This window comes from Staurois parvus, unplaced genomic scaffold, assembly GCF_062004578.1.
Source record: "Staurois parvus isolate SC_StPar_1 unplaced genomic scaffold, SC_StPar_1.0 ptg000429l, whole genome shotgun sequence".
In the NCBI taxonomy this organism is placed as follows: Eukaryota; Metazoa; Chordata; class Amphibia; order Anura; family Ranidae; genus Staurois; species Staurois parvus.
In genome coordinates, this window is record NW_028318225.1 from 1,451,994 (window position 1) to 1,472,934 (window position 20,941).

The 20,941-nt window shown below is 41.2% G+C and overlaps 1 protein-coding gene across 1 annotated transcript in view; it reads right to left on the reverse strand.

The window, feature by feature from the left end:
- Positions 1–557: 557 nt before the first annotated feature.
- The window catches only part of ELP2 (elongator acetyltransferase complex subunit 2), a 199,041-nt gene continuing 178,657 nt past the window's right edge, over positions 558–20,941 (reverse strand). Inside the window, exons 19-22 of the mRNA XM_089687543.1 lie at positions 7,549–7,673; positions 5,735–5,877; positions 3,684–3,788; positions 558–1,310 (exon numbers count right to left, since the gene is read on the reverse strand). Of these exons, the coding sequence (XP_089543669.1) occupies positions 1,148–1,310; positions 3,684–3,788; positions 5,735–5,877; positions 7,549–7,673 (536 nt within the window). The 3' untranslated portion in view covers positions 558–1,147. The remainder of the gene's footprint in view (positions 1,311–3,683; positions 3,789–5,734; positions 5,878–7,548; positions 7,674–20,941) is intronic.

A 20,941-nucleotide genomic window follows, 5' to 3' on the forward strand; every position in this document is an offset into this window, starting at 1 on the left:
CTTAGTATGTTTTGGACGGACTGTGTGACCCCTCCAAAGGGAGAGATAACACGGCCAACATATACAGTTAACATCACAGATAACTTTATATGTATTTTTTTACACTATGGTTTTACTATTCCCTGCAGGGTATTGTAACATGGTACCATGCATATCATCACGCTGTGCTAAAATGTTCACTTTTTTTTGGCACACAGAAAATTATGGATGTGAACTAAAACAATGTGACATAAGGTTGTCTTGTCTTTCATTGGACAATGCAATTTAATGCTGCTGTGTGCAGGAACCCTTATACCACCAATTATTGCACGAGTTTAATGGCTTATGATGGACTTTTCTTTCTCTGTTCTCTTCATCTGCCATATTTTTCTAACTCGGTCACTTAGAGCATATACTTAAGGTCAAACCTCAAAATATGGTATAGGGAGGGTGATCAATCTTCATCATGGCAAATAACAGGACTCTGGGCTACAGAGTGGTCATCATCTGTCAGTAATCCAAGAATAGAAGCAGTTTCACACGATCTGAATAGCACATTTTTAGAAAGTAACACTGGAGATGTTTAACACTTAAAGTTTAATAGGTAGATGATGCATATAAAATGATAAAATGAACATATCCTTTAAAGAGCAACTCCAGGCAACAAGTCAAATTAATAAGCGAGTTTTATTTGGCCCAATTGATACTGCTCCAACATCCTAATATGTACTGTAGGGTAGGACTGAGCTCCCTATTCCATAATTAGGTATTGTGAAATTTCCAATCACTTTGATCCCAAGTAAGGATTTTAGGGTGAATGGAGTCATGAACACACGGCCTGCATTATTATTTTTATTTATTTTTTTTAAACAAAAGCCAGCAGCTGGTGTTCCTAGAATGCCAGATTGCTGCTAACGAGCTTTTTCTTTTTTAAGCAACAGGCCTTACCTCGCATGTGGTTCAAGGATTTTTTTTTTTAATTTAATTGGATTGTACCTCAATAAATATTTGCAATTGTCAGCTGTCCTATAAAACATTACCTTTCCTCCACATAGAGCCCTCAAAAACCCTGTGAATGTGTATATAGCATTCAGCTTCTTTGAAGCCATATTCTATCAGCACCAAGATTGCTCTTTCGTAAAATTATGTTAGCAACTATAAAGGACTTCTACAAAGAGAATATACTCCTGTTAACATTGAATATCTTAATGCCATGATCTGCTCCACAGCTTGCCAGCTGCAACCACTCAGCATTGTCCAGATCATCATGTCCAGCACGACCCGGTTTGCTTCTCCAACAGAGTTGCTTGACAGTAAGAGTGTGACAAAGGCTAAAAGAGATATAACAGAATAAGGAGAGGATCTGTGTGACAACAGTAAAATGTCAGACTCAGCTGGGCTGCAAGATTCAAATACCATCTTACATCTAATTAGTGTACTTTATCTCACTACTGCCAACTGAGAGAAATTGACTTGTCACAACCTGCAGGTATTAAATATGCTGAAATTGCCAGGGTTATTAACAACATTAATGACATTTTATCCCTTCTCTTGTCAATAATTTAAACTGCAAACTCATCATCAATTTTAAATTTCTACACATTAGTGTCAGGTCACACATCTCAATTATAGTCTAATGATTTTTGGGGATGCTTCTCTGCTTGTTCTTTTAAACTAATTTGCCCTTGTACGAATGAAACTCCAAATTTAGAAGAAAATAGAAACACCCATATTTGCAAATGTTATATATGTTAACAGGAAAAGAATACCTAATTCTCATGCTCAGATATTCAATTGAAAATTTATTTTCACACTAAATGCAAAGTAACAAATATCATGCCATCATATCGATAAATCACTAAACTATAAAATAATGCAGGCATTAAGTGAATACATTTGTTTTGTGATATACATTAAAAAAAAAAAAAAAAAAAAAAAAAAAAAAAGGGAGTGACAGATGTAATGAAGTTGTCAAAACCTACTTGTGGCAGGTTTCCTTGTTGTCGGTGTATGCTGCAGCTAAGTCTTGTCTTGTGCAATAGTAAGATAGCGTGCATTTGTTACAAAGATAAAGGTAATGCATAGTGCTTTGTACAGATTTTCCCTCTTTATTGCGCTCAGAAGGAAAGTAAATGTTTTTTCTTTTTAGTCAGAAGTGTAATATTGCATAAGAATATTAATTAGCTTTTTACCCAGCTCCTTTGAAGCCATAGGCTTCTTTATTTATTCTATCTCCACATACTACATAAAACAGCAGCTTACAGAGATCGATAGATCAAGGAAAATTTTATGGACAAACCTGCAGTTGCCAGAGCAATTCCTTAAAGCAAACATTTCCTGAGAGACACATGGGGATGCTGCTACCAATACTCTTCTGAAGATGCTAATTTTCAGAGCAACTGGGATCTCTGACCTGAAACAAGTATGCAAATCTATAAAGTCAGAAATCCTTATTTGTATGTTTGTTCCAGGTAAGAGACACAAAGTAATGACAGTCAGGAAACTAGCATTTTCAGAAGTATCAATGACAGCCTTTATGAGTCTCTGAAGGAAGGTTTCCAGACATCTCGGAATAAAGCTCAAGGAAAACAACAGAGATCTTCTTCTACCAGATATATTCATACAAGTTCAGAACATATACCAGATGCTCTCATAGCTTTCACATTGGTCTAATGCATGTGTGCTATAAATATGATTCTAACTATTCCAGAACCAATATTAAGGTCTCTATAGTCTGAGGAGTCTTTTCTTCATGCATAATCAGAGAAATTCCCCTTGGCACGGGAACAATTTGACCCTAAAAATGGATATCTATGGTGGCTTATTAAAACCACCGTCAAGGGCTAGATTGTTCAGGAATTTGGTTTAAAGTAGAAGTCCGGCCCAAAGAGCTATGTAAGCTTAAACCTACTCGCACCTCCATTCTAAGCCCTATGCTATCTACCCTGTAAAGGAAAGAGGTGCAAACTAACGTAATCCAAGGGTGGTCCAGTAATGTGATGCGCCCCCCTTCCCTAGCAGCCAGCTTCAGTGAAGTCAAGAGAGAGCAGCAATGATGGCTGCAGAGCCCGGATGGTGACATCACCCACAGACTTACCATGGGGCATCTGTTATCCACTGTCCTTTCTCTCAATTGAAGTCGGCGCTGGGATCCAATCATGTGACTGGACCTGAGTGCCCTTAGATTAGGTGAGTATATACATCTTTGCTTTACAGGGTAGCTAGTATAGGGCTTGAAATGGGGGTGAGAGCAATTTTAAGCTTGGGTGGCTTTTGACCGAACTTCTACTTCTACTATATGCTGACTAGCCAAATTTTGTGATTTTTTTTTGATTTTTTTTAATTAAAATTGAAAAAATCATGGTTTAGAAAGTTGAATAGATTGCTTCAGATGAACCAAACTTATGAACAATCTCTGATTAGCTTGAGGCTTCCAAAGATCAGAGGCTTGGGAGGAACAAGCAAAGCTAAAAAAAAATGTCCCAACCACGTGCCTAAAACAATACTCATCAAAACTAAGCTGTGGGAAGGCCACGAATGTTATAGAGGGTGCTCAAATCATGTATGCATGTCCCACTGAATTTAAAATGATGAAAATAAATGTGTTTTGGTTACTTTTGTAAAAGTTTGTGTAAGACAAAGCAAAAGACTTTAATGTTGCTTCATGACACATGTCGTGTTTCTGACACACGATAGAAACTAACCTTTGATCCATCTCATGACTTTTTGTCCAGTCATTTTCTGTAACACCACTTTGCCATTTGTACAGAAGAATCTTCCCACATTCTAATCCAACAGCAATAATATAACTGTAAAAAATAGATCTGTTTTATTTAACACATCGGAACATGCTATTAAGAATATTTCATTAAAATAGAAAAAAAATCAAACTTTCATAAACAAAAAAAACAAAAAAAAAAACAACTTTGTGGAATAAAGTAAACTACTATTTCCCAGCCCTGGCTTTAATAAGCATAGGTTACCAATTTCATCTCTCCTGTACTAGAATCCACATATTGATTGGCATCTTCCCCATCATCAGCATTTGCTTAACTAAATAATTAGGCTTTTAGGTACATGAGTAATACCAGGGGTGAACTTGGAGCAACATTTTCTCCAAGAAAGGCAATTCAACTCTTCCCCTCTAGGCAATCCCCGCCCCCCCCCCCCACACACACACACCTCAATGATGCACACTTTTCCAAAGGGCTGAGTGTGGGGCCTCTATTCTCTTCCATTGTGTGTAGTAAAATTGGGGTGACGATCTTAGACCTCACTGACCAAAGAACTGGGATGGCCTGCTTTCCTACCAAGCAAGACTGAACCCAGACAAGCAGAAAAATGCCTAACCACTAATGAAAAGGCAACCCTCTTTCATTGTTTGTGGTAATGTACATGCTGGAATACTAAAAGCCTAAAAGGTCCTTACTAATCAGGCTGACTTTACATGTTGAATCTATGCAAATGTAATACTCTGGGAATGCGTGACACTATAACCTCTAACTGTAGAATTAGTTTACATGCTTAGTATTTTGTGTTCTAAGCAAAGATCACATTAGTGTGTACTATGTCCTAAATTTAAAATAGGTCCTACCAAGTAGGATCACATATTCTATAGGCTTGCTGAGGGGCTATGGTGGTAACACAACTGTGGTCTCCAAGAAAGCAGAATAAGAAATGCGTGTTTCACCATCCTATAGAACTACATTCAGAAAGCTGATATTTGTCTTATTTGTCTCCTCACCAGAGGCACGTTCATAACCTTTCTACAATACCCTTTGTGTTTATATGCTGGGAATGACTCAAGTATTAGCATAAGTGACAGATTCTCTTTAAATCCATCTACTATGAAAAAACATTATCCATGTGCCTCAAAATTAAGGCAAACTTTTGGGAAAGGATGTCACAGAAAACAAGAAGTGCAAACCATACACACTGTCAGGAAGGGCATGCCATAAGACAAGATGGCTCCCTTGGGTAGATTGCTGTTCATGGCTCTTCACATGCATAAGTTTATACCCACGTGCTTGTGCATCGGCGTGCATAGGAATGCGCATAGATGTGTGAGAGTTCACAAACTGTGACAGATGTTGATGTCAAATGGAGTATTTAAACTGGGCCAGTACTCAGGATCAGTGTTGTCTTGTCTACATCATTCCCGTGCAAACCTGTAACCTGTTACTATGCATCTATCTCCAGTTATTGACTCAGCTTGCCTTGACTACTCCCGAACTACACCTGCACTGGCCGTGGCTTTCCCCTGACCTCTGCTTCTACCTGTGTCTTTTGCTGATACTTTGTTACTGACCTGACTGTACTGTGACTTTGCTCCTGCTTTTGCATCTATACCTGATCTGTCTGCCCGTGTATGACCCGACTCATCTGACCCGGTCATCAGTGGATTTCCATGCTGCAGCATCTACTGGTTATTCATCAGTGCCTGTTCTCCATCTGCCTGCTACCTGCCTGTGGCTCACCTGTCCACTGTTGCCTTTGCAAGCCAGATCCTGTCTACTGCTCATTGGCTGCTACCCGGCATCTCTGCTTGCTGTGATTCACTAATGACCATCTGCTGCTTGTCCAGGCGATCCTGTTCAGCCCTGCTGCTAGCAAAACCATCAGGCACTCATGCCACTCTGCACTCCTGAGCTACCGGTCTACTCTATCAGGGGCCCTGAGTCAGACGTGTAAGAGAGGCTTTCCTTCCTCATCATATCTGTCTCTTCTATCAGGTACGTGACATACACACTCTTACCTTCCAAGAGAAGCAAGTACTTTGTTTACACCAACAGCTGTGACAGAGTCTCCCGCATCGAGAAGAGTAGAGCAAGGCTTGACAGAAGCACAGCTGTGGTCATCCTGAGTGTCAAACACCTGACAGTCACCCCACACGATAACCTGAAAGACATTTTTGGAGAATCTTTAGATTTAAGGAATAAGGACATTTTAATTTCTTGCTACTGAAAGTTTTAAATACATGCCAACATTGATTACAGTGTGCTGCAAATTAAGGCACTGTTAACAAGTGGTTAGATCTCTCAGTATGGAGAGAGAACATTTACCTGTGAAGCTTCAGCCAAAGCATTTCCATGCAACAAGGGAACCCAATCAGTGAACCAATTATGATATCCAGCACAGTGCAACATTCAGAAGTTCCAGATAGCACACCCAATGTTCCCTAATGTTTATCTAAAGGCCAAATTTGTATTTTAGATTTGGATGGAGTGGTGAGAATCTCTGTTAGGCCTTTGTTGAGGCATGTTTCACCGCTTGGGATATTCCCCCTTATTTGTCAGGTGACCACTGTCAATGTGACAAAGAGCTGAGAGACCTTGTAATAGAGATGAAATTCTCAGACTAGGACATTTGTTAGGGTGACAAATGTCTAAAAGGAGATTTCCAAAGTTTTGAAAGAGCTTTCCTCTCACTTACTATTCTGTCCAAGACTGGAAGTAATGAGAAATCTCAACAGTAGAAAGATGGGTAAAAAAAAAAAAAAAAGTGCTGAAGATTAATACAGTGTTGTGGAGACCCAGGATTTAGCTTTACTGTCTGGCATGGAAGCCTGGGCCACAAAACTGGCTGAACAAAATTACAGCCCTCCAGCTAGGAAAAAGGTGGTGATATATACAGTATATATCTGCTTGCCTGGAATCTAGCAAAGTGTAGCAAAAAGTTAAAAAAATTACTGCAACATCTACATTAGGTGGTTACTGCCTTTCATGCTAGAGAATAATCATTAATTAAAAGGTTATCATTACCTTTAAATCAAAAGTAACCAGAAGCACAGAGGTACACAAAAATCTACATACTGAGTACTGAAGAAAAGGTACTAGTTGCATCTTAGCCCTGGTTCCCACTGATGCAATTTCTGAAGCATTCCAGAAAGCATGGAATTGCATGACAAGTGAAGGTTTCTATGGAGACCATTTACATCAATGCAATGCGATTCCAATGCGATTTAAAAAAGGGTCCTGTGTGAGTTTAGTGCAGTATGATGCAATTTGTAGCTATATAGTCTTGAATGGAAGCCGCTTATCTGTCCTAAGATAACACAATTCCAGTGCATTTTCTGTAAGTCTGTTTTGTGTCTTATTTCCCATCACTGGTCCATGTCAGGAGAGACACAGAAAGAAAGGGAGACAGAGACTGCCAAATCACACCAGAATCAGAACAGCTGAACTACAACTTGAAATCGCACTGAAACTGGCAGGGAAAAATCGCATAACATCTTTGTGAACCTAGCCTTAATGTTGTGAACAATAAATATGGGAAATTTGGGGCTCGGTTACAAAGCAAAGGGAAGGAAAAAGATAATATTGCCCATTATATTGGCACTAGAAATATGCCAGCTCCAATATCTTTGGATGATATCGGCAAAACAGAAATCCTTTTTCTTCCAGTTGTGTTACTTTTTTATAAAGTGGATGCATGTACACAATTTCATTACAGAACTAACATTTCTAACTGGAAAAATATGATAAATTCTTGCTACTTGGATCTCTGGAGCCATTAATTGTTTTTTTTAAGGAAAATGCTCATTTACATTCATTAGTGTCAGATACATACCTTCTTGTCTCTGCTTCCTGTAACAAAAAACTTGCTGTCTGGAGTCCAGTCACATGACCAGATTATTCGACTATGTACAGATGTATCTTTGTTGGTGCTGGCTTGTAATATGAAATGCGGATCAGCTTTAGGGAAAAAAAGAAGCCTAATCAAAGTCAGAATCATAATACATTTCTATGTGTATAATATGTTAAACAACTCAAGCTGAAGAGACCCATACTAATGTTAGTATTCCTATTTCATATTCTTGCACAGGCCAAGGTTTGACTATTTATCTTTAAATTTCTCATGGTGCCTTGTTTGCAAGGGATAACAAACCCAGAGTACTTGAAAAGTATAAAATGATTATTGAAAAGTTTTTTCACAACACCACCATTTTAAAAAGACGTCTGCAACAATTAGGTTTTCATCAGGTACTTCATTTAAACCAAGTTCGAATTCTGTGGAATGTAGAGATGAACAACTGAAGTAGAACAAGATTTAATGCGAACTGGCCAAATCTGAAAATCAAGAATGGGAAAGATACACTGATATATAGGAGAACTGCTATGTGGTTTCTGATAAAACCAAGCTCTAATCTGAAAAAAGCAATAAAAAAAAATTAAGGTTTTTGCACTTTGTACTGTAATTTTTTTTTGTATTCCTTTGAGGGACACAGGAATTTTGTAATTCTTAGTCATCGATTAGTGACGGATAAATTATAATTTATGTGGGTGTGGATGGAAGAAAGTCTGTGTCATGTGAGGTTGACGGTTGATGACTACACGCTTCAGGTTCTTCCTCACTTGACTCAACCACGAAGGATTCTGGTGCTTTAGGAATTGGTAGCCCCTCTCCATGAGGAACTGGACGTATTGCCGATGGAATATTTGGATAGTGCACAGATAACGTTTTCTTCTTATTTAGCCCTTTTACAATTGGAGGCACCATACAAAAGTAACAATTACTAACATGATCTGTTGGCTCTCTCCAAATCATTGGCACAGTGAAAGGCATAGATGCCTTTTTTCCATTCAACCATTGCTCCAGTGCCGTCCCACAAGAATTGCAGCATATATGTGGTGCCCAGCTCTTGTCCTGGTCTCCTATCTTGCAGCCAAAATACAAGTTGTAGGCTTTCTTAATCATTCCTGTTATCCTCCTTTTTTGTGAGATAAAAGTTATTTCACCGCAGATATAGCAGAAATTATCTGCTTTATTCACACAAGTTCGAGGCATTACTGAGTAGCCTATATAAGCATAAAACGAAATGTAAAGACGCTGTCGAACTACAATCAGCTACAGATACTGCAGCTTTTATGCAGTGAAGTGATGCAATTAAAGGCTAATATTGCATCATCTCAGTATACATGCAAATTTTCTATTGGTCACCAGTATCAATTGCGCAATATGCAGCTGAAGTTGCATCATAATTTTGAATGGCTTACGTCATTAGATGGGTGAATATATCATGGAAACTAGAGCCAATCAACATTTTTTAGGGTCATTTTCGTTTTTAGCACCCCAAAATTATGTAAGATTAGCTAATTTTATGCCCAAAACTTTTTACCTGTTGAACAGTGTTATTCAACTTCTTCCCATAGAGAGGATATTGCACACTCTACTAAAGTGCAGTGGGCATCTGCTAAAAAGCTGTCTGTTCTAAAGAATCAGACCTTAAGAGTAGAACAATGGATACATTCAGTTAGAAAAAATATTACAAAGATAAAAGAAAAAGAGAAAAGTGAATAATTGCCTCCCTATCTAAAACCATCAATAGAAACAAGGGATCTAGAGATTAAACGCTTTTTTAAACCAGGGTACATTTTGCAGTGGTGAATCAGTGTCCTTTATTTAGCCAGTGCCGTTTATGAACAGCACTAGATATATAGTCATTGGGTAGCATATCCACCAGTGATCACTGTGTACTGAGTTGTCTTTAGACTGCAGGGTTCATAGAAACATCCAAGGGGATCCCCTGCACATACTATCTGCAATACATTCCCATGTGGCTTGTATATTAACTGCTAACCTCACTTATCCTGTACATTGGAACATTAACCCCTTCATTTCCATAAAGTCACTGTAAGTGACCATTACATTAACCTGTTCACTGCTTCCTTCCAATGTGTATGACCTGTACATTAATGTATCTAGTATACCATTCTCAAGCGCTGCGTTTCTTCATTTCCCCAAAAAATTGTATCAAAAAAGTAGATTACCTTGGGGTGTTTACTTTCCAAAAACATCACAGGAGTTTTTATACTATTCTGGTGTTTGTATTTTAACAGAAAGTAAGGAAAACATGTTTTTTTTTTCCCCCCAATTTTTTTTTTGCATTTTCATAGTAAACAAATTACAAACCCTGTGGTTATGAAATACCTCCAAAAAAGCTCTGTCTCAAAAAATGATATAAAATTAATTTGGGTACAGTGTTGCATGATAAAGCAATTGTCAAACAATCACAGCACTGAAAACGTGGACTATTAACGAAGGGGTATAACAGGCTGATACTCAACTAGTTAAGGACCATTTTTTGTGTATAGACCAAAATCCAGACTTTAAATCTCGAAATGAGGAGCAAATTAGTAAAGAATGACAGTACAAAATAAGTATTTTAATTAAGTTCCCAATAATCCCACAACCCCAAAAGGGGGTAAATGAGACAGTGACTGAGAGTAGAGATGGGATGACACTAAATGTAATAAGAACTGTTAGAATCTAGTGAGGATCTATTACGCAATCCATGATGAGAAAGCTAGGAACACTGGTGTAATGTGTATGCCCAAAGAGACTCCCTACCCTCAAATGACAAATTGAATAAGGTGTTCTTTAAATGCAACTTCTACATTCTAAGCATAGTGCTTTATATGCATATGGACAGACATTACTGCCATGCAAAAAACTAATTTAGATGCTTCCAAGAGGCCAATACAGCTAAAGTGAAGGGTCTCCTGCACTCCTACAACTGTCAAAGAAACTGGAAATTGCAAAGGTTGTTTTCAGTAAACACATCAATTTAAAAGATGTGACCCATTGAGATATGGTTTCACAAAATAGAGTGCCTGCCAGAAGAGGACAGATAATTTTTACAGTTAACTCAAACTAGTATACAAATAAGGATTCAAACTGAGCATGTCTAATAAGGTGAAAGATGTGTCCACACGAGCTAGGGACCAATTGTAAAGGGAATTCCATATTCAAGGAAAAATGTTCATATGTTCAGGAGGAGGCCACAATAGCACATGAAGCTTTCCAGAAAGGATGCTACAGAGAAGACATTTGCGTCAGTGCATGCTACAGAAGATCTTCTATCTGATTCAGCAGATCACCCCCTTATATACATAGCATAACAAACTCTGTCAATCAGATTGGACAAAACATTGTCAAGTTTATCAATGACCCTGTTAAACATAGTCCCTACAAGAATAGGCTCTAAAAAAATCAAAAAATCAGAGATAGAATCCTTAGATACACATCTGAATTGAAGATCCAGTAGAGTCAATGCCATGTGTTCCTGAAGAGGTATCTCTGCAACATAATGAACACCCATGAGCAGACTGCTCAATTAAACAGCCACAGACCGACTGTGAAGTAGACCTAAGAGGTCTGTTAGATCTAGTGCAGATAGCAGGCTAAGGCAGTGAAGCTACAGAATCATTTGACATGTTAAAACTATAGAAATAGATGTCCCAGGATCTAAAACACCAACACCAGTTACCTGTAAAGACATTGGTGAAGTTTTCCCTGAAACAGTTGGGGAAAAGGCAGGGAGATCACCCTATCAGTAGAAAACTGTCCTCCAAATGACTTAACAGTCATGCTGAACCAGCAGTAAGCAACAGTACCCCCAAAAAAAAGAAAAAAAAAGGCCCAGCGCACTCACAAGTACTGGTAAGGGTAGATGGAGGAGACCATCTCACTAAAAATGATCAAGAAAAAGATCAACCTGATTAGTCCACAATGTGCCTGAAGCAGCAGCTAGAGGAGAATCCTTTCTATGCTAAATGGCAGGAATACAAGGAGTGTACACAAACCCAGTACTGCCCCTAATGACTTATGTCAGCACTACAAGTATTCATACCCCTCGACATTTTCCACATTTTGTCATGTTACAACCAAAAACAATGTATTTTATTGGGATTTTATGTGATAGACCAACACAAAGTGGCACATAATTGTGAAGTGGAAGGAAAATGATAAATGGTTTTCAAAATTTTTTACAAATAAATATCTGAAAAGTGTGGCATTTACTTGTATTATGACCCCTTTACTCTAATATCCCTAACTAAAATCTAGTGGCAACAATTGCCTTCAGAAGTCACCTGATTAGTAAATAGAGTCCACCAGTGTGTGTAATTTAATCTCAGTATAAATACAGCTGTTCTGTGAAGCCCTCAGTTTTTTAGAGAACATTAGTGAACAAACAGCATCATGAAGAACAAGGAACACAGCAGACAGCTCAGGGATAAAGTTGTGGAGAAGTTTAAAGAAGGGTTAGGTTATAAAACAATGTCCCAAGCTTTGAACATCTCATAGAGCACTGTTCAATCCATCATCCAAAAATGGAGAGTATGGCACAACTGCAAACCTACCAAGACATGCCCGTCCATCTAAACTAACAAGCCAGGCAAGGAGAGAGTTAATCACAGAAGCAGCCAAGAGGCCCTTGGTAGCTCTGGAAGAGCTGCAGAGCTCCAAAACTCAGGTGTGAGAATCTGTCCACAGGACAATTAGTCATGTACTCCAAAAATCTGGCTTTTATGGAAGAGTGGAAAGAAGAAAGCCATAAGAAGTCCTGTTTTCAGTTGGGGACACAGCAAACATGTGGAAGAAGGTGCTCTGGTCAGATGAGACCAAAATGGAACTTTTTGGCCTAAAAGCAAAATGCTATGTGTGGCAGAAAACCAACAATGCACATCACCCTGAACACACCATCCCCACTGTGAAACATGGTGGTGGTAGCATCATGTTGTGGGGATGCTTTTCTTCAGCAGGGACAGGGAAGCTGATCTAAGTTGATGGGAAGATGGATGGAGCCAAATACAGGACAATCTTAGAAGAAAACCTGTTAGAGTCTGCAAAAGACTTCAGACTGGGGTGGAGGTTCAACTTACAATAGGACAAGGACCCTAAACATACAGCCAGAGCTACAATGGAATGGTTTAGATCAAAGCATATTCATGTGCTAGAATGGCCCAGTCAAATTCCAGACCTAAATCCAAGTGAGAATCTGTGACAAGACTTGAAAATTGCTGTTTACAGACACTTTCCAGCCAATCTGACAAGAGCTTGAGCTATTTTGCAAAGAATAAGCAAAAATGTCACTCTATAGATGTGCAATGCTGGTAGAGACATCCCCAAAAAGACTTGAAGCTGTAATTGCAACGAAAGGTGGTTCTACAAAGTACTGACTCAGGGGACCTGAATACAAATGCACGCCACACTTTTCAGATATTTGTAAAAACGTTTGAAAACGGTTTATCATTTTCCTTCCACAATTATGTGCCACTTTGTGTTGGTCTATCACATAAAATCCCAATAAAATACATTGACGTTTTTTGTTGTAACATGACAAAATGTGGAAAATTTCAAGGGGTATAAATACTTTTTCAAGGCATTGTATGACTCTAATAGGTGTATGTATGCATGTGAGGTAGCAACCATAAATTGTAAGCTCCTTGAGGACAGGGACTGATGTGAATGTACAGTATGGAAAGCCCTTCAGGAATTGTCGGTGCTATATACAGTACATAACTGTAGTAACAATAATATCGAGATATGTTAACCACAAACAGAAGACAGAACACTAACAGAGAAAAGGTTACACCAAATGCAGTCCCACAGTTCTTAACTTGGAAGTAGTCTGCAGGTAACTGACACAGTTACCACAATAGTGGGACATATAAAGAGCTCATATCACATTTAGTGGTTTTTACACAAGGAAGACAGAGTAGAAATCAAAATTGTGTTAAAACTGTGGACCTGGGGGACACTCTGCAGTGAACATGTAAAATAAACATAGGGGGTTATTTACTAAAAACTAAAGCATGCAAAATCTGGTGCAACTCTGCATAGAAACCAGTCAGCTTCCAGTTTTTTTTTTTTGCCAAACCTGAATTGAACAAGCTGAAGTTAGAAGCTGACTAGCTATCATACGCAGCTGCACCAGATGGGTCCAGTTTTAGTAAATCTACCCCATAGTGTGCAAAGTGACACAATATTGCACTAAACACTCAAAGTGATGGGAAGTGCTCTGCAGCCAATTTTAGCATTCCAATTAAACCTTCGCCCTGTCCATGTGCCTACACAGAGTCCTCAGAGTATGATGAAGGGGCCTTGCACGGCTCTGAAACATGGTCTTTGTAAATGTGCTGTGACTGCTGAATAAAGCTTTGGACCCCTTTGGAGAATAGTGTGCTGGTAACATATTTTTAGCTTCTCAGAGTATGGGTCATGACACAGCCCTGCACCTAGAGAGCATTCTGCCACTAACTAAAACCATACAGAAGAGTCTGAAAAGTACCACAAGCAGAGCCCAGCACCCAAAAGAAAGACCCACAATCTTAAGTTTATTGGGCTCCAGATATGGCCTCCAAGTCATTTCTGAGGAAACACTGATCCAGACAGCTGCTGTGAAGTGACCAGCTCAAGAAGAGTAATATGTGTCTTGATTGAAGAGAAAAAACATCCACAAAAGTACCACAAATGTACACAGAAGGACAAAAAAAATATATATATATATTTAGCGTTTTTGTTACCAAAGGTAAAGCGGAGCTCCACCCAAAAGGGGAAATTCCGCTTTAAGTACTGATCACCCGCCCTCTGTGAGAAATTGGCACGTTTGGGGAACGGGTAGCCGATTTTCACAGGTACTCGCTCCCACTTCCACTGTGACCGCCTAGGCGATCGGAAGTGGAAGTTATTCTCCCCCCTCCTTCCCTGTATTCTTCTGAGGCACGTGACAAGCCCCAGAAGACTACGGAACCATTCACAAGGTGCAGCACTACTTGTGCATGCCAGGTGCGGCTGTGAAGCTGCAAGTTATCACAGCCGGGTGCCCACACTTAAGATGCTGTTGCTGGGATCGAGGACAGCTGGTGAAGCCAGCTGCGTTGAATACATTGCTGGATTGTGAGATAAGTGAGTGGCTGTTTTTTAAAAGTTTTTTTAGCTGCTGACTTTTTTTTTTAGCTTTGACTGGAGCTCCAGTTTAAGGAAAAAGCATCCAACATCCTTGGATGGCAGCAAAAAACCAAGGCATGACTGTTAAAGGCAGGGTTACATGGGGGCTGGCCAGTATCCACAACTCTTAAAGGCAGAACTATAACCCAATTGTCTAATAATTACTACATTCCTATGTCCCACAATGAATGTTGAAGAAAGTATTAATGTATGAGTGCATACACCAGCACCTGATATATTTCTGTGTTTTATACTTTAAAAATCTAGCATTCTTATATTCCAAACACTGGGAAGGATGGCAGGCAGTTTACAAACATCAAGTATTTTTTTTTTTTATCGTTAGAAGACTGACAAACAGAAAATACTGAAGGTTCTGGAAAAGTCGCACACTGCAGTCTGAACTAAAAAAAAAAAAAAAAATTAAAGCAGCAATCATTACTGCTGAGTTGGAGTTGCTACTTGAATTCCGTTACACTAAACTGTTGCTCGTTAGATTAAAATATATAGTGTTTCTTCCTCAGCATTGCTAAATCATGCCTTTTTTCATGAACTAGCTTTACAAAGTTCTAAAGTCTATCGACTGTGATTACTATGAGTAAAACTACACTGCTGAACTTTCTTTTGGTGGTATTAAATCGCCACTGGGGTTTAGCTTTTGCACTATAAACAAAAGAGCAAAAAATTATTTCTTTGTTTCTATTATAACATTTGGCAAACAGGTAATTTTTCTTCTTCACTGATGTGCGTTGATGAGGCTGCACTGATGATACACTGATATGCAGCAATGAGGGGCACTGATAAGCAGCACTGACTGGTGGTACTAACTGAGCATTAAAAAACAAAACAACAAAAAAAAAACAGAAAAAAAAACAATAATCAGCGCAGATAACCACCTCAATAAAATTATACATAAAATATTGTGATGAAAAAAAATGTTCATTGTTTTTTTCTATTTTGGTTTGTTTGACCTGTGTGCAGCAGCAATTCACAACTTTGGTTTATTATTGTTTCTTAAGGGGTGGTTCTGTGCGCTGGGGTTTGTTTTTATATTTTTATACTGACTGAGCATTGACTGGAGGCACTGACAGATGGCACTGACTGGCAGCACTGATGGGTGGCATTGCTTGGCAGCGCTGATAATCAGTGCCCTGATTATCAGTGCAGATCTCTTCCGACATTTGATGGTTATGAGCAGTACTTTCCTCATGCTGAGGCAATGTGAGAAAAGTGAAGCCGATAACCGGCAACTGTATTTACTTTGTAATCTGCTGTGTCATTGGACACAGCTGAACATGTGGTAAAAGACCGCTGTGATTGGCCTTTTACCTTGTCATGTGATCAGCTGTGTCCAAAGAACACCTTTTCTGACTGTTTTTCACTAGTTTTGCATATGGCTAGGGTCAGTATCACTACTGGTACCATGAGGCGATACCTGGACTCTACAGAGGTTACACAGGCAGTCCAACTCCTCCAGGATGGCATATCAATGTGTGCCATTACCAGGTTTGTCCCAGCACAGTCTCAAGAGCATGGAGGAGATTCCAGGAGACAGGCAGTTACTCTAAGAGAGCTGGACAGGGCCATATAAGGTCCTGAACACATCAGCAGGACCGGCATCTGCTCCTTTGTGCAAGGAAGGACAAGGTGAGCACTGCCAGAGCCTACAAAATGACCTCCACCAGGCCACTGGTGTGGATGTCTCTGACAAAACAAATCAGAAACAGACGTCATGAGGGTGGCCTGAGGGCCCAATGTCCTCTAGTGGGCCCTGCGCTTACTTCCTGTCACCATAGGGCTCAAATGACATTTATCATTGAACACCAGAATTGTCAGGTCCGCCACTGGCGCCCTGTGCTTTTCACAGATGAGAGCAGGTTTACCCTGAGCACATGTGACAAACGGGAAAGGGTCTGGAGAAGCCGTGGAGAACATTATGCTGCCTGTAACATCGGTCAGCATGACCGTTTTTGCGGTGGGTCAGTGATGGTCTGGGGAGGCATATCCACTGCGGGACACACAGACCTCTACAGGCTAGACAATGGCACCCTGACTGCCATTAGGTATTGGGATGAAATCCGTGGACCCACTGTCAGGCCCTACGCTGGCTCAGTGAGTCCTGGGTTCCTCCTGGTGCACGACAATGCCCGGCCTCATGTGGCGAGAGTATGCAGGCAGTTCCTGGAGGATAAAGGAATTGATACCATTGAATGGCCCCACGGTCCCCTGACCTAAATCCAATAGAACACCTCTGGGATATCATGTTTTGGTCCATCGGATGCCGCCAGGTTGCACCTCAGACTGTCCAGGAGCTCAGTGATGCCCTGGTCCAGATCTGGGAGGAAATACCCCAGGACACCGTCCACTGTCTCATTAGGAGCATGTCCCGATGTTGCCAGGCATACATACAAGCACATGGGGGCTATACAAACTACTGAGTATCATTCTGAGTTGCTGCAGTGAAATTTCAGCAAAATGGACTAGCCTGCTGCATCATTTTTTCACTTTGATTTTTGGGGTGTCTTTGAATTCAGTCCTCTGTAGGTTGATCATTTTAATTTCCATCAAATGATGAGACATCCGTACGTTCCTAACACATTACCCAGTCCATATCAGTATAGATATCCAGCATGAGATTTGTCCCCATTGAGATCTGCGGCGGACATTCTGACACTGGGGGGAACTGACTTGGTGTCACTGACATCCCCAGTGACACCAATACAGTGATCAATGCTAAAAAACAAAAAAAACAAAGCACTGACATTGTGCTAATGGCACTGGGCAGGAAAGGGTCAACACAAGGGGCGATCAAAGGGCTACTATGTGCAGGGAGTGTTTTACTAGGAGGCGATGTGTTGGTGCTTGACTGTAATTACACTGATCTGGTTGGCTGTGCACAGCCATCCAGAGCAGTGTGCCTGAGCTGACAGGGAGGAGGACTGTTAGTAAACAAAACAGTCCTCCTCCCCATCAGTGATCGTCAGAAATCAACAGGCACTGGCGGGTAATCACTGGCAGGGACCCGGTGATTTACAGTTGCAAATAGCGGCGTGGGCAGGGCATGTGCCCCTTACCTGGAAATGCAAAATCGTGTGTGTGTGTGTGTGTGTGTGTGTGTCTTTGTGCACCCGTGCTGCCCTGTAGCAGTATTTCTGCTATAGGGTAGTTGGGAAGTGGTTATAGAAAGGATTTTACTATCTGTTGCTGTGTCCATTTCTCATACACCACCGCAGAGGAACACACTCCTGGTCCCTGATGATGTCATCTGCGACAAAACATGTTATGCTCAGCTGCTGACATCATGTCCACTGACACTTGGGTGTGGACTTGTTTCATTTATTGTCTTGAGTGTACCCTCTATACTGAAAAACATGTAGTGGTTTTATATAGTGCTTCACTATCTGGTCTGCAGTGTTTCTCTCATGTCTCCTGCTGCCCTCATTTAACCACTTGCCTACCGGGTACTTCTAACCCCTTCCTGCCCAGGCTGATTTTAAACTTTCAGTGCTGTCGCACTTTGAATGACAATTGCGTCGTCATGCAACACTGTACCCAAACCAAATTTTGGTCATTTTTTGAGACAGACAGAGCTTTCTTTTGGTGGTATTTAATCACCACTGAGCTTTTTATTTTTTGCTAAACTAAAAAAGACTGTAAATTAAAAAAAAAATAAAAATTTATTCTTAGTTTCTGTTATAAAATGTTGTAAATAAGTAATATTTCTCCTTCGCTGATGTGCGCTAATGAGGCTGCAGTGATGGGCACTGAAGAGGAGGCACTGTTGGGCATTGACAGGCATCACTGATGAGCACTGAAAGGCAGCACTCATATATGGCACTGATAGGCGGCACTGAAAGGCAGCGCTGATGGGCACTGATTTGTGGCATTGATGTACACTAATGGGTACTGGTATGTGGCATTGGTAGCACTGATAGGGCTATACTGATAATCAGGGCCCTGATGATCAGTGTACATGTCCCTTCCGAGGAATGCTGCTTACTGGCTTTCCTATCCTCATGCGCTGTCAGCGTGAGGAGAGGACTGCCAATAACCGGCATTTTCAATTTACATGCGATCAGCTGTAATTAGACACAGCTAATCATAAGATAGAGCCTACATCATCAGCTCTTTACTGCGATCGGCAATCCACTGTGTCCCAGGGACATAGCGCACCACCAATCGCCGCACGCCCCCCCCCCCCTTTTGCAGAAATGCAGACCCACACTTGCAAAGGACCTCCATCGTGCTTCACTGCTGTCTGAAGATACTCATTGTTCCACTCTCCAGCCCTACAGCAACTGCTATACCCAAATATTTAAGATTTTGACTCATCAATCCAGAGCATCTGCTGCTATTTTTTTTGCACCCCTTTTCCAATGTTTTTTTCCATAGTTCAGTCGCTTAGCCTTGTTTCCACGTCGGAGGTATGGATTTTTGGCTGCAATTCTTTCATGAAGGCCACTTCTAGCCAGACTGTTTTATACTAGTTCTGTGCTGATGGCACTGCTGGACATCTTCCATAGTCAAAGAGAAGCGGACTGCTGATAAGGGGGTACCACAGGGCCCATCACTTAACAGGATGGGGCCAAGCCAGCTGGCAGCTTCAAGTTTCAATGACATGTTCCATACAGGGAGGCGGACTGACCACTCAGGACTTCCTGAGGGCCCAGGGCCAGTAGAGGGTCCCATTAGAGGATCCATCACTGCACCTCTACTTGTTGCAGAGCACCAATCATACTCCATCAAACTTGCCTGCAAAGCGGTCTCTGCTTGCGGTGCTCTCCTCAGCAGTTCAATTTCCTATTAGTCCGGTTTCCTAGATTGGTAACATGATCAGTCCCCCCTCATCCTCCCTGCAGACAAAATGCCCTTACATGAGGACAGCGTGGAGAGCAGGATGTCCAGTCACAGAACAGGGAATGTCCGCTCCGGGGCAGCCATGCATGACAAGCCCTGCCCCTACTCTGCAGCCCAGCCAGCAGCCGCTCAACAGCCGATGGGATCACTGCCCCAGCTCTGCAACTCTGATCTCCCATTCATTCTGCTGTGTCCCTGGGTGGGAAGATCAAGTGATCCTGCGTGTGGATGGAGGATGATCTTTACACACTCAGTGAAAGAGGCTATGAAGGTGGCAGATTTGAATATACAGCACACAGCAGCAACTCTAGACCCTGGCTGCCTGAGCCTACAATATAGCAGCCCAGGGCCATTATTGTGAGTAGCAGACATACTGCCCCCCCCCCCTTTCAAAGACCCTCAACCACCCCCCTCTCTCACTTTCATCCCCCACCCCCTCTCTCTCCCCCTCCTCTCACTCCCCTCTCTTTCACCTCTTACCGCCCTCTCTTTCACCCCCTCTCTCTAACCCTCATCTCTCTCACCTCCTCCCAACCCCCCTCCATCTCGCCCTCATTTCTCTCTCTCACCCTCCTCTCTAACCTCCTTTTCTCCCATCAACCCCCCTCTGTCTCACCTCACCTCCCTGTAATCCTCTTCTCTCTCTCACCTCCACCCCATCCCTCTCTCTACCCCCCCACTCTCACCTCCCCCTCATCCCTCTCTCTAACTTCCCCTTCTTTCTCACCCCCCACCCATCTCTCTCTCACCCTCCTCTCTCTCTTCCCCTCCTATCACACCCCCATCTCAGGGGATGGGGTTGGGGGCTCCGACTAGCAGGCTGTATGGGGGCCCCATGATTTCTAACAGCAGCCCTGAAGGGAAGTAAGCACTGTGTGTCTTTTATCTGCTGCATTAAGTTTCCTTGGCCGAACACTGCGTCTATGGTACTCAATGTTGTCCGCTTCTTTGTGCTTCTTCAAAAAAAGCTTGAACAGCACATTTTGAAACCCCAGGCTGCTTTGAAATCTTTGCCTGGGAGAGACCATGCTGATGCAGTATAACTACTTTGCGTCTTCTCTTATATACTGTACATACATATACACAAACACACACAGGAAGGCAGTATCAACACTCTTAAATTACACTTAGGTAAGTCACAGTCCATCTTCAGAAAGGTGGGTTGTGACTTGCCAAAACGTCCTTGCAATAAAGCTAATGTACCATCCTCTTCATTCATATTTAAAAACCATCTGACTTTCACCTATACCTGCTGATATCTGTATAGATGGGGTAAGTATTCATGTTTGTGGGCATCAGTGAGGACAGAAACAATGTCAGTGTAGACACAATGAGCATAGGTTATTGTACAAGAGAGATCAGTGACCCCTATTAT